This window comes from Heteronotia binoei, chromosome 15 (genome assembly GCF_032191835.1).
Source record: "Heteronotia binoei isolate CCM8104 ecotype False Entrance Well chromosome 15, APGP_CSIRO_Hbin_v1, whole genome shotgun sequence".
NCBI classification, from domain to species: domain Eukaryota; kingdom Metazoa; phylum Chordata; class Lepidosauria; order Squamata; family Gekkonidae; genus Heteronotia; species Heteronotia binoei.
The window spans coordinates 53,610,883-53,623,756 of NC_083237.1; the positions used below are offsets into that span (position 1 = coordinate 53,610,883).

General features: G+C 48.0%; 1 protein-coding gene across 3 annotated transcripts in view; it reads right to left on the reverse strand.

Annotated features, from left to right (window-relative positions):
* The window catches only part of KCNH4 (potassium voltage-gated channel subfamily H member 4), a 110,970-nt gene that overhangs the window by 52,023 nt on the left and 46,073 nt on the right, over positions 1–12,874 (reverse strand). For 2 of the 3 annotated variants that reach the window (XM_060256109.1, XM_060256111.1), the window contains exons 3-4: positions 6,323–6,454; positions 807–982 (exon numbers count right to left, since the gene is read on the reverse strand). In XM_060256109.1, the coding sequence (XP_060112092.1) occupies positions 807–982; positions 6,323–6,454 (308 nt within the window). The remainder of the gene's footprint in view (positions 1–806; positions 983–6,322; positions 6,455–12,874) is intronic. The other variant, XM_060256110.1, reaches the window with a different exon arrangement.

The following is a 12,874-nucleotide window of genomic DNA, read 5'->3' on the forward strand; positions in this document are numbered from 1 at the left end:
AAAGTGGGGTGGGGGAGGAAAATGTCTGCTGGGCACTCCATTATTCCCTATGGAGATGAATTCCCATGCGGTATAATAGAGAACTGACCCGTGGGAATCAGGGACTCTGTGGGGGGGGGCTGTTTGAGACAGAGGCACCAAATTTGCAGCATAGCATCCAGCACCTCTCCTCAAAACACCCTCCACGTTTCAAAAAGATTGGACCACAGGGTCCAATTCTATGAGAATTCTAAAAGTAGGTGTCCTCATCCTCCATTATTTCCAACGGAGGGAAGGCATTTAAAAGGTGTGTGGTCCCTTTAAATGTGATGGCCAGAACTCCCTTTGGAATTCAATGATGCTTGCTACAACGCTGCTTCTGGCTCCACCCCCAATGTTTCCTGGCTGCACTCCCAAAGTCTCCTGGCTCCACCTCCAAAGCCCCCAGATATTTCTTGAATTGGACTTGGCAACCCAAAGCAGCCATTTCCTCCAGGGGAACTGATCCCTGTAGTCTGGAGATCAACTAGCAGGATATCTCCAGGTGCCACCATCCTAGAACAGGCAAATTACATCATAAACCTCTTGGCAACCTTGGGCGCGTTATTCCATCCCCCCAGCAACTGGTTCCCAGTTGAGAACGAAACAGTTTATTTCCTTTATTTAGCATTTAGATTCTTTCTTCCCCCCACCTCCGGAAGCTGTTCAGTTAGGGAAGGAAAGTGTGCAGTGTGTGTGTGTGTGTGAGGGGGGGGGGGCGGGTTAAGAAAACCTGGTGCCTTCGCCCTGTGCCGACAGTTGCAAAGCTGTAAGAATTTTCAGGATACCTCAACCTCACTCTCTTCACAAGAGGAAGCGAAGCAGGTCATCCTTACGCTGTCGATCTTCATCTCCGTCCGGTCCTTCCTGGTGAACTGGCTGGCGAGGTGGTGCAGGGCCGTCCGGCTGTGCCTCCTGGCAGCCCGCAAGTGGGAACTCCCTGCCTTCTTGCACCTGTGCTTTTCTGGAAGAGGGGGGAAAGGACGGGGCAGAAGTCAATAATTCCGATAGCACTCGTGGACATTCAATGACATTGCTGAGCAGTTGGGCTAGAACGGATAAAAGGAAGCACTTCTTCACCCAAAGGGCGATGAACACGTGGAATTCACTGCCACAGGAGGTGGTGGCGGCTACAAGCACAGACGGCTTCAAGAGGGGATTGGATGAGCATATGGAACAGAGGTCCATTAGTGGCTGTTAGCCACAGTGTATTGTTGGAACTCTCTGTCTGGGGCAGTGATGCTCTGTATTCTGGGTGCTTCAGGGGGGCACAGTGGGAGGACTTCTTGTGTCCTGGCCACACTGGTGGACCTCCTGAAGGCACTTGGGTTGGGGGGTTTTTCTGGCCACTGTGTGACACAGACTGTTGGACTGGATGGGCCATTGGCCTGATCCAACATGGCTTCTCTTATGTTCTTACGTGACACAGAGTGTTGGACTGGATGGGCCATTGGCCTGATCCAACATGGCTTCTCTTATGTTCTTATGTGACACAGAGTGTTGGACTGGATGGGCCATTGGCCTGATCCAACATGGCTTCTTTTATGTTCTTCTGTGACACAGAGTGTTGGACTGGATGGGCCATTGGCCTGATCCAACATGGCTTCTCTTATGTTTTTATAGCAGGAAAAAGGTGGCTTGTGTTGATGGAGGCCTCAGACAGATATTCAGTGCCCCCCCCCCTCACACCACACGATTCCTTCCTAGGGTTGCCAGGTTCCTTGTTGATACGGTGGGGAGTTTTTGAGGGTGTTCTGGACTGGGCTGGTATGTCACACAACATCATCTGACAGGTTGATGTCACCCAGAAGTGACATAATCGCATCAGCGACACTGGGGCAACGTTCTGTTTTTGGGGCATAACACCCTCAAACCATAGAGTTTTGCCCCAAAACCAGAGCATCCCCAAAGCGATGACATTACTTCCAGCTGATGTCATCATGTCAGGGACATCATGTGGCAACAGGGGAGGAGTTTTCCCTACTGGCCAGCTGGTCCATAGTGGGGAGAACCCCCAAAACTGGGGGATCCCCCTTAGACCTGGGGACTGGCAACTCTATTCCTTCCTGTTCTTCCCACTGCCTTTCAGCCCCCTTACTCCATCCTATCCCAAAGTGATGGCTGTTGCTGCTAATGAGCAAGCGAGGCTGCCAACCTCCAGGTGGTGTTCTCTCAGAATGACAACTGATCTTCAAATGACAAGGATCATTTTCCGCTTGAGAAAATGGCAGCTTCAGAGGGTGAACTCTGCCTCCCTACAGAGCTCCCTCTCCAAATTTCATCCTCTCCAGGCTCTGCTCCCAAATCTCGAGTTTCCCAACCCAGAGTAGGCAAGCCTCTTTTTCCTTTAAAAAAAAAAAACAAAACCCCTATGAGCAAGCCTTCCCAGCCACTACTGAACTGCCACAATATCATAAAGAGCATGTAAGACTATGATTTAGCTCATGGACTCTTGAAGTGACAGAACATTCACAAACGAGGCAGCTTTGTCAGCAAAGGGAAAGGTCAGTTGAGATGGAAGAAAAGCTTCACACAGAGACATGAGGCAGAAGGAACTGTCCTAAGAACAAGCAAGCAAGTTTTGGAATCTGAAGGACTTTAGCTGGGCTAAAGTAGTAACAAAGGGCATAATTTCACATGCTCTTGTGAACTAACCAGCCCAAACTTTGGCAATTTGCCTCCAGTCCACCAGAATGACAGCGTCAGATAGAACCCTGTGGATCCATCAAGTCTAATGCATTACTGGCAGTAAGAATCCCGTCTGAAGGAAACTTTGTTAGAGATTTGCTTATTGTAGTCTCTAGTGACAATCACTCTTAATGTAAGACCTAAGAAGTCCAGCCAGGCATTTAGTTGAGGACAACAACGGTTTGGCACTTAATATCCCTTCCTTTCCCCCCTCTTTACCAACCCCACCCCCCAGGAGGCTGGTAAAATTATCCGTCAGCTTGGATATAATTACTGTCTTGTTGATGGATTGGTGTAGGGTTTTAATGTTGCTCTAACCCCATTATATGTTGCATTTGCCCGATGTCAGCCACTCTGAGCCCTGCTTGCAAGGAAGGGCGGCGTACCAAATCGAACATCATCACCATCACCATCACCATCATCATCATGCTATAGCTTTTTATGGGCATAAGTCTACCTCAACTAATCCCACTAAACGTCAGGCCTACCCTGCCCTTCAAAAGCCTTCCAGTGATGGACTCCACAAACACCCTCGCTGGCTTCAGCCAGCCTCCCGGAAGTCTCTTCCTGCCATTGTTTCGGCTCTGCTTTGAGGTCAATCTCTCCCCCCACCCCTCACTTTGAACATATGGACATATGAAGCTGCCTTCTACTGAATCAGACCCTTGGTCCATCAAAGTCAGTATTGTCTTCTCAGACTGGCAGCGGCTCTCCAGGGTCTCAAGCTGAGGTTTCTCACACCTATTTGCCTGGACCCTTTTTTGGAGATGCCGGGGATTGAACCTGGGACCTTCTGCTTCCCAAGCAGATGCCCTACCACTGAGCCACAGTCCCTCTCCCTATGCACTTTGTGCATAGTGAACATGGAGCAAAATCAAATAGGAATTTCTCCAGTGCAAACAACCGCTGGAACCAATGGAAACTGTACACGAGCACAGCGATTTGTGCCATGTGTGTACAACTCCCATTCTGCACAACTTCCCGCTCATGGGGAATGGCTGGCCTATATCCTTCATATAGAGTTACTACCGACCTTCCTGGGAACTGTCAAGAAAGGAAGCATCAATGACCTGAGCTTCTTTTTCCATTGTTTCTGGGCCTTATTCACAAGAGTGGATGAAAATACAACTCTCAGGCAGCATCCATCTCCTAAGGAAGGGCCCAAAATCCACAAGTTTCCAAGAGGGAATACGTGCATTTCCCTTGAGGCTACACATGGGTCTCTCTTGCTGACAAGACCCAGAGACATAGAGAGAGAGCTCATAGGTCTTATTCATGTTTCTGTTCTTCCTGATTCTGTTTAATGCAAAATGTGGAAAAAATCACAGGGCAGGGGTAGACAAACTTGCTTAATGTAAGAGCCATGTAGAAAAAAGTCAGAAGCTTGAGAGCCACAAGACATGAATGTCAGATGTTTGAGAGCAGGCAGGCAGGCAGGCAGGAAGGAAGGAAGGAAGGAAGGAAGGAAGGAAGGAAGGAAGGAAGGAAGGAAGGAAGGAAGGAAGGCAAATAGATGGGGAAGTGGGAGGGAGAGGTGGAAGGAAAAGCAACTTTAAATGCATTCTCCAAGCCACCAGATGGCTTGGCTTGGAAAAGTAATTTAAAGAGACAAATGCCTTCTCCAGGCCAGCCAATGGGGTGGTGGGGCTTTGAGAGCCACACAATATGTGTGGAAGAGCCACATGTGGCTCCCAAGTCGCAGTTTGGCCACCCCTGTCACAGGGCAAAGACTTTGGGGTCAGGAAGCAATTTTCTCCAGGCCATTTTGGACAGGGATCCTGGAGGGGTGGTTTTTTTTTTTTTGCCAGCTTCTAAGCATTTGTCCCCTAGGATGAAATCCAGAAGTGTGGGGAGAGGATACCTATATCGCTCATGATTCCAGTCTTCACACTTCTGGGTCTTTGCCCTGTGAGTTGTCCACATGTTGCATTAAACAGAACTAGGGGTGTGGAGGGAGATAGTTGCGAATTTCCTACACTGCTCAGTGTTCTGGACTAGATGACCCTGGAGGTCCCTTCCAACTCTTTGAGTCTATTTCTCGGGGCCACCACTAAGTCACACGATTTGTCATTTGCATGGCCTTCGGGTTTGGTCTAGGCTGGGAAGTCAGCCTGGGGAAGGCTGTGGTACCTCTTGGCAGCCCTGTGCAAACACCTGCGCTGAAATCCAAGACGATAAGAACTAGTCATTCTGACTTGGATAGCCAAGGCTAGCCTGATCTGTTCAGACGTTAGGAGCTAAACAGGGTCGGCCCTGGCTAGTATTTGAATGGGAGACCTCCTCCAAATAACCTCAGTAACTCCAAGTAACCACCTCTGAATGTCTTTTGTCTCGAAAATCCTAGGGCATTGGTATAAGTCAGAAGTTTCCACCGCCAGGGGTCATTCCATAGAAAAAGAGGTGCCGTAGCTCATTAGCACAGCCCTATATGGCTGAGGACCTGCCTACCTTAGAGACCGTCTCTCCCCATATGAACCCCAGAGAGCACTGAGGTCAGCAAGGAAGCACCTGCTGACTATCCCCAGGCCGAAAGAGGTAAAACTACAGAGTACCCGTGCCCGGGCCTTCTCTGTTGTGGCTTCACACCTATGGAACCAGCTTCCGGAAGATATGCGGGCCCTGCGGGATTTTGAACAGTTCCGCAGGGCCTGCAAGACCATCCTTTCTCGGATGGCCTTCACCGACTAAAGAGAGAGACTGCTAAGTAAACTTACCATCTACTGTAATAACACCAGCATATTAATTTTATCAATTTTAGAATTTTAATTAAATTGTTAAATTAGTTTTTGTTTTAAATATCATTGTATAATTTAATGTATTGATTTATGTTGTTAGCCGCCCTGAGCCTGCTCCGGCGAAGAGGGCAGGATATAAATAAAATGATGATGATGATAATGATGATGATTTGCATAACTTATTTGCATATGTCACACGCCCCTGACATCACCGGAAGGTGTACTCAATTATATCACCTCAGCATCTACCTTAAAATGGTTTTTGAACTACAGTTGTCATCAAAAAACCTGACTCCCATCATACTTTTTAAATGACTTTCTCCTAGTTGGCCACAGTGGCAGGATGAAGATTTCCATCTGTCTGCTTGATATGTTTTGGTTACTTTCCCCTTTTTTTTTTGTGAGGAAAAATATCAGAAAGTTTGTCAAATCTTAGAATTCAGCAAAATTCTCACAGGGGGTTTGAACAATGGAGCCCAGGAGCAAGTATTTGGGGTGGGTAGCGGGGAGAGGGTAAGAAAGAAAGAGCGAAAGAGCACAATAGAAGTTGGAGATTCTGGAGCTCTGCTCCTATGAGCACCTGCCCAAAATGAGGCCTTGTCCACCACCAAGAACTAGTCATGCAGCCTTTCTCAGGGGTATCTAAATACTCACAAGCTCCTTCCACACTGCACAGATTGGCCTTGCATTCATTGCTGCTGTGAGTGCACAAAGGGACGGACTTGGGCACCAGAGCTAGGATCACCTGCCATCCACGGAGCATTTGAGGGAGTGAGACTGAGGAGGGGGAGTATCACACAGCTCTGTGTGCTCTTCGGTTCTCACCCCCTGTGACCCATTGACTCGCTCCATAACCCCAACGCCTCCCGACCCGGCCTCACCCTCCTTTTTTTCATTGCAGTGGCTCCTTCCATGGTTCTCGGTGATGTCCTTGAAGGAGAAGAGGAAAAGAACCACTTCGCCCTTCTCGTTCTTGATCGGTACGATGTCCAGCAGGCACCAGAAGGCTGCTTCTGCCCCAAGAAAGAGAGACAGGTCAAGACATTAAGAACCACAGCATTCAAAAACCAGTGGAGGGACATTTTAACTTTCCAGGACATTCAGTTGCTGATCTAAGAGCAGCAGTTCTCTCTACAAAGGAAATTCAAAGGCAGATTAGAAAGAGAAATGGGTGAATTGCAACTGATAATGAGGCTCAAAACCAGAGTTTTTTTGGGTAGCAGGAACTCCTTTGCATATAACACACACAACCCTGATGTAGCCAATCCTCCAAGCGTTTAAAGGGGCTCTTCTTATAGGGCCTACTGTAAGCTCTGGGAGGATTGGCTACATCAGGGGCGTGTGCCTTATATGCAAAGGAGTTCTTGCTACAAAAAAAAAGCCCTGCTCAAAACAATGAATCCTCCTGGACTGAATCAAGTTCTAGGTTTCCTGTCTCATCACCAATGCTGATTTCTCCACAAATACTGCCCCCCTCTGAATTCCGCACCATTATGACCATGGCTGTTATAGCCATTCATCTGCTTTTATCACTTGGCATCTTCTGAAATCACGCCATTCTCCAAGTTATAAGGGCAGAGGGACTCACGTTCTAGCTGTTTCTGAAAAAGTGAGCAGCGACTCATGAAAGCTCGTACCCTGCCACAAATTATCTTGGAGCGTTTTCCCACAGAGCTTACCGCGGAGCGACGTCCCTCTTCACCGCGCAGCGTCTGCGCGGATTTCCCACCAACTGCTCCGCAGAACCAGGAAGAGCCGCGGCTTTTGCGTCGCTAACGTAAACTGGTTTTTAGCGGTTTACATTTGCGACGCAAAAGGCCCGGCACTTCCTGGTTCTGCGGAGCAGTTGGTGGGAAATCCGCGCAGACGCTGCGCGGTGAAGAGGGACGTCACTCCGCAGTAAGCTCTGTGGGAAAACGCTCTTAGTCTTTGAGGGGCTACTGGAGTCCTGCTCTTTTCTACTGCAAAAGGGAGAGGGAAAAGAACAAGACTCTGCATCATTCACTGCCCCTGGCAGACTCATCCCTCCTGCGGCATCCTCAGGAGCACAAACTCTTAGGCAGAGCCGTGACTCTACTCCTTCAGTCACCTTTACATCTACATGAACAGCAGCCCTGTGCCTGAAACTCAACCTGGGATGACATTTTGCTTTTCAAATGCCTTTTGTTACGACAGAAAGGTACTCTGCACATGCTCAAACACATCCTAGTCCTAGAGGCATCCTAGAGACATAAAAAAAAAGTAAGTCTAGCTCCTTCCCTCGCTGTGGTATAAGGAAAAAGACATACTTGCCTGAGAGCAGCAGCTAGAGACTTACTTCTAAAAAAGAATGAAAGCTGGGAATTCAGGAAACCGGCTTTAAATATCATTACAACAGTACAGCAATATATTAATATCTTAGGGCTTTAAAGAAAAAAACTGAAATCACTCATCTTCAGGGCATGGGGGAGAGGGAGTGGATTATGACAACAAACTAGTCATTGAAAAACGGGCTGAGGGTGGGTGGGTGGGACAACGAAAACCAACAGAAACATTACACACTAGGAAAAAGTCATCTCAAAATCTGCTTCCAGAAAAACATCAGGGCAAATGTGGTCTCAAAACAGCCAGAAAAATCTCAGAGCGAAAACAAGTTTGGTGTAGTGGTTAAGTGCACGGACTCTTATCTGTGAGAACCAGGTTTGATTCCTCACTCCTCCACTTGCACCTGCTGGGATGGCCTTGGGTCAGCCATAGCTATCGCAGGTGGTGTCCTTGAAAGGGCAGCCGCTGTGAGAGCTCTCTCAGCCCCGCCCACCTCACAGGGTGTCTGTTGTGGGGGAGGAAGGTAAAGGAGATTGTAAGCTGCTCTGAGACTCTGAGATTCAGAGTGAAAGGCAGGGAGTAAATTCAATATCATTAACATCATCATTAGTGAAAACTAAAGGCAAAAAATGCATGGAGAGCCAGTTTGGTGTAGTGGTTAAAAGTGTGTGGACTCTTATCTGGGAGAACTGGGTTTGATTCCTCACTCCTCCACTTACAGCTGCTGGAATGGCCTTGGCCATAGCTCTCTCAGGAGTTGTCCTTGAAAGGGCAGCTGCTGTGAGAGCCCTCTCAGCCCCACCCACCTCACAGGGTGTCTGTTGTGGGGGGAGAAGATACAGGAGATTGTAAGCCGCTCTGAGTCTCTGATTCAGAGAGAAGGGCGGGGTATAAATGTGCAGTTTTCTTCTTCATGTGGAAATCATGGGATAATATGAGGATTTTATAACCTCCTTCTCATCAGGTCTGCGACAGCCCTTTCCATGTCCCTCCATATAAAAACTTTTGTGATTGTTCTGAGGTTCCACCTTTTGGTAAATGAATATTCAGGAGAGCTTTTGTTTTCTAAAAAAAAACATAAAAGGGAGATGAACCTCAAGCGGGTCAGGCTGACAGATCTCCGCACGTATTTTGAAACTGCAGAAGCTGAGAAGTAAAAACAGCATACAAACTCCACCGTTCACGTATTTAAAAAATGGCAAGACAGAGAGGGATCATAAGAAAGCCATCTTAGCATAAAATTAAGAAAACAAATTCCCCATGGCAGGGCTTTTTTTGTAGGAGGAACTGCTTTGCATGTTAGGCCACACCCCCTGATGTAGCCAATCCTCCCGGAGCTTACAGTAGGCCCTGTAAGAAGAGCTCTGTAAGCTCTTGGAGGATTGGCTACATCAGGGGTATGTGGCCTAATATGCAAAGGAGTTCCTGCTACAAAAAAAGTCCGACCACTGGGTTGGACCCCAAGGAGCACTGTAACAGTCCGAAGGGGTGGGGGAGGCTTTTGCTGATTCTCCTCTCCTGTTGCAGCCTTGACTCCCCTCTTATCCTGGTTGAAAGGGAAGGGTCTCCTCTCCCGCCAAAACAGCAGTTTGAAGCAGCATTCAATGCTGCAGTGGACAAGTTGGGGGTAGTCGTGCTCTGCTAACAGAAATCTTTCTGTGGAACTGTTTTGTGGGATCTAACACTGTCTTTCGGACAGGGCTTTTATTGTAGCAGGAACTCCTTTGCCTATTAGGCCACACCCTTCTTCTGTAGCCAATCCTCCAAGAGCTTACGGGGCTCTTATCCCAGGGCCTACAGTACGCTCTTAGAGGATTGGCTACATCGGGGGTGGGGGTGGCCTGATATGCAAAGGAGCTCCTGCTACAAAAAAAAAAAAGCCCTGTTTACGGATGTCAGTCAAGATTTTCACAAAAGGGTATTGCCGTTCTTACTCCGTTTTTACATTTGCCCCAAAGGAGATATCAATAAATTCTTCTCCAATCCTTGCCACAGGTTCACGTCTCTTTATTCTTGGCTATTTCTGGTGTTTGGGTGTTGGTGTGGCAGTTGCTCTCTCCCCATCTAACCTACTTCACAGAGCTGTTATTGCAAAAGTGAACTAGAGTAGGGGAGAACGGTGGCGTAAGCTGCTTTCGGTCCCCATTGGGTAGAAAAAGCTGACCTAGATCAACTTCAATAAATATAGTACTCAATACTGGAGGCGTTTGCTTTGAAATTTGGGCCACAGCGTCACCTTCTGCAGAGCTGAGGGCCGGCCAGCCTTTATCAGCTGGAGCCTGGAAAAGAACATATTTGTCATCTGGTAATGGGCAGCTGATGACATCGTAGCATTTGGGTTTTTAGAGTGGCAGCCCTCAAAAATTGTCCATCTTAGCATTTCCTGATGTGGCAGAGAGCTGGAGTCAAGACCCCTTGCCATTTCATTCATTCGCCGTATTGTGGTCTGCTTGCAAGGGGGTTGAGAGGAGGGGATGAAATATGGATGAAATACGAGATCTCGTGGACATTCAATGAAATTGCTGAGCAGTTGGGTTAGAACGGATAGAAGTGATGAACACATGGAATTCACTGCCACAGGAGGTGGCGGCGGCTGCAAGCATAGCCACCTTCAAGAGGGGATTGGATAAGCATATGGAGCAGAGGTCCATCGGGGTTATTAGCCACAGCATATTGTTGGAACTCTGTCTGGGGCAGTGATGCTCTGTATTCTTGGTGCTTGAGGGACACAGTGGGAGGACTTCTAGTGTCCTGGCCCCACTGATGGACCTCCTGATGGCACCTGGATTTTTTGGGTCACTGTGTGACACAGAGTGTTGGACCGGATAGGCCATTGGCTGGATCCAACATGGCTTCTTTTACGTTCTTATGCTGGCTTCCTTTGCTTATACTACGCATTTACTGTGTAACTCTCAGAAGTAACAATTTCTGCCCTGCAGACTGGTACTTCAAGGTCGCATTATCTGTCTGTAGCTAAAGCATCGCTGGCCACTGCCTGGTACAAAAGAGTTTGGTGGGGAATGAATTATAATGTGCGCACTGCACACAGGCTTTTTGCAGTAAAATTTAGGTGGGCTGCTTAACAGTCCTAGATAAGGTAAATAAGCCTAGTCACCTTACTGGTGCTCCAGTTCTGACACAATCGTGTATGCTACTGAGCTATCAATAAAAACAACTTTCTGAACACACTGGAAGTCTTTTTTTGATTGAGGATAGTCCCAGAGCTGACAGTTGGCTAAATGAGCACACCTGGAATCTGGAAGCTCATGACAGCCTAGAGGGGGAGAGAGATAACTTTGGGTGTCTGCAAAGGCCAGGCCGTACGGATTTGGTTGTTTTTTGCAGTTGTTCTCAGGAAAGAATGGAGAGTCTGGGCCAGTGCTGGAAAACTGATGTGAGGTATTTTTAGCGATAGACACACCCCAAATTCAGGAGCTGGGTACCTCACCAGACATGTTCTTTCTGCAAAAGTGGAATCCAGGAGGGAAAAAAATGTTTTTTTGCTATGCCCCATTAGCAGGTTCTGTTTTGGAAAATGAATTTTAAAAGGGAAACTTTGCACCAAAAATAACCTGCAACTGATATGTATTATGCAAAATAAATTACTTGTATATGTTTTCCTTGCTTTGCATCTCCCCCCCCCCCCCGTTCCCCAGGGCTTTTTTTTTTTAGAAGCAGCCCTGCGAGAACTCATTTGCATATTAGGCCACACCCCCTGATGCCACACCAGCCAGAACTGTTCCTGCTCAAAAAAAGCCTTGCCCCTCCCTCACCTGCTTTGGAGAAAAGCAGAAACCTATGGAAACCAGTCAAATGCCAGCTTCTTAAGTTTCACCACAACCTTTCCAGCCTACCCTTGCAGCCTTAAGGATTAAAACTTAAAAAAAAGAAGAAGAATAAAGCACACACTGCCATCCTAAGCAGAGTAACTTCCTTCTACGACCCCTGACTTCAGCAGACTTAGAAGGGTGGTGTAGGCAGGTCCGTGGCTACAGTGGGGCCTGGGAGGGACCAGGCCCATTCTATAACCCCTCCCCCCCTTCCAACTATCTGGCCGCTCCATTGGAGGGCTCCCAATCTGTCCCCTTTGCTCACTGCCACTCTGAACAAGCAGTGGCGTTGCTGCTGGTCTTTTCGCTTTTTTCTCTCCCCTTCCCTAACACACCTTGCAGAGCAAAGGGGCGGGGGTGAGAGTCAAGAGGTCTCCTTCTCTGGGAGAGGGGCACATAAGAAAGGGGTGGGGGGAGCAGAGCTGCTGTGACTGCCCAGGCGAAGCGGGGTTAGCTTGTGGGACTCAAGGCAGCTTACAGGGCAGAGAGCCCTGGGCTGCCAAATCGGGTGCCCCCCCCCAGCCCCTCCATACAACAAATCCTGCTGGGACCCCCACTAAACATGAAATCCTGGCTATGGGCCAGGGTGTAGGTCTCCTTTGGATGGCATCAAAACAAAGATGGATTGGCCATTTAACTTTCAGGGAAATTCCCTGGTGGACGGCTGAGCCGGAGAGCCTCTGGTGGGAGAACCAATCTGCAGTACCGCAAGGAGTCACTTGGCTCAGTTGCTTTGGCACAACAAAAAAATCAACAGAGCATGGAATTTAAAGAAACAATTTTTAAAAACCCAAACAGCTTCCCAAACAATTAGTAAACAAATGCTATTGTAAGAAAAAGGGGGAAAGAACACAACAAATCACAAAGTCATGTAAGAGGTCACCAGGGCTTTTTTTGTAGCAGGAACTGCTTTGCGTATTAGGCCACACCCCCTTGATGTAGCCAATCCTCCAAGAGCTCACAGGGCTCTTAGTACAGGGCCTACTGGAAGCTCCAGGAGGATTGGCTACATTGGGGGGAGGGTGCGGCCTAATATGCAAAAGAGTTCCTGCTACACAAAAAGCCCTGGAGGTCACACAATGAGCCAATAGAAATGCCGTCCAAAAGGGATTCAATAAATCACAATACAGTCAACCTCAAACAAGGTAGCAGAGGTGTTAGGTTCTTTCCCATTTTTTAATTACAATAGTATTTGTTCACTAATTGTTTGGGAAGCTATTTGGTTTTTTCCATCGCTTCAGCAGCATCAACGGGCCACCTGCATCTCCTACACTGCTACGAGTGTGGTATGTATGTGGA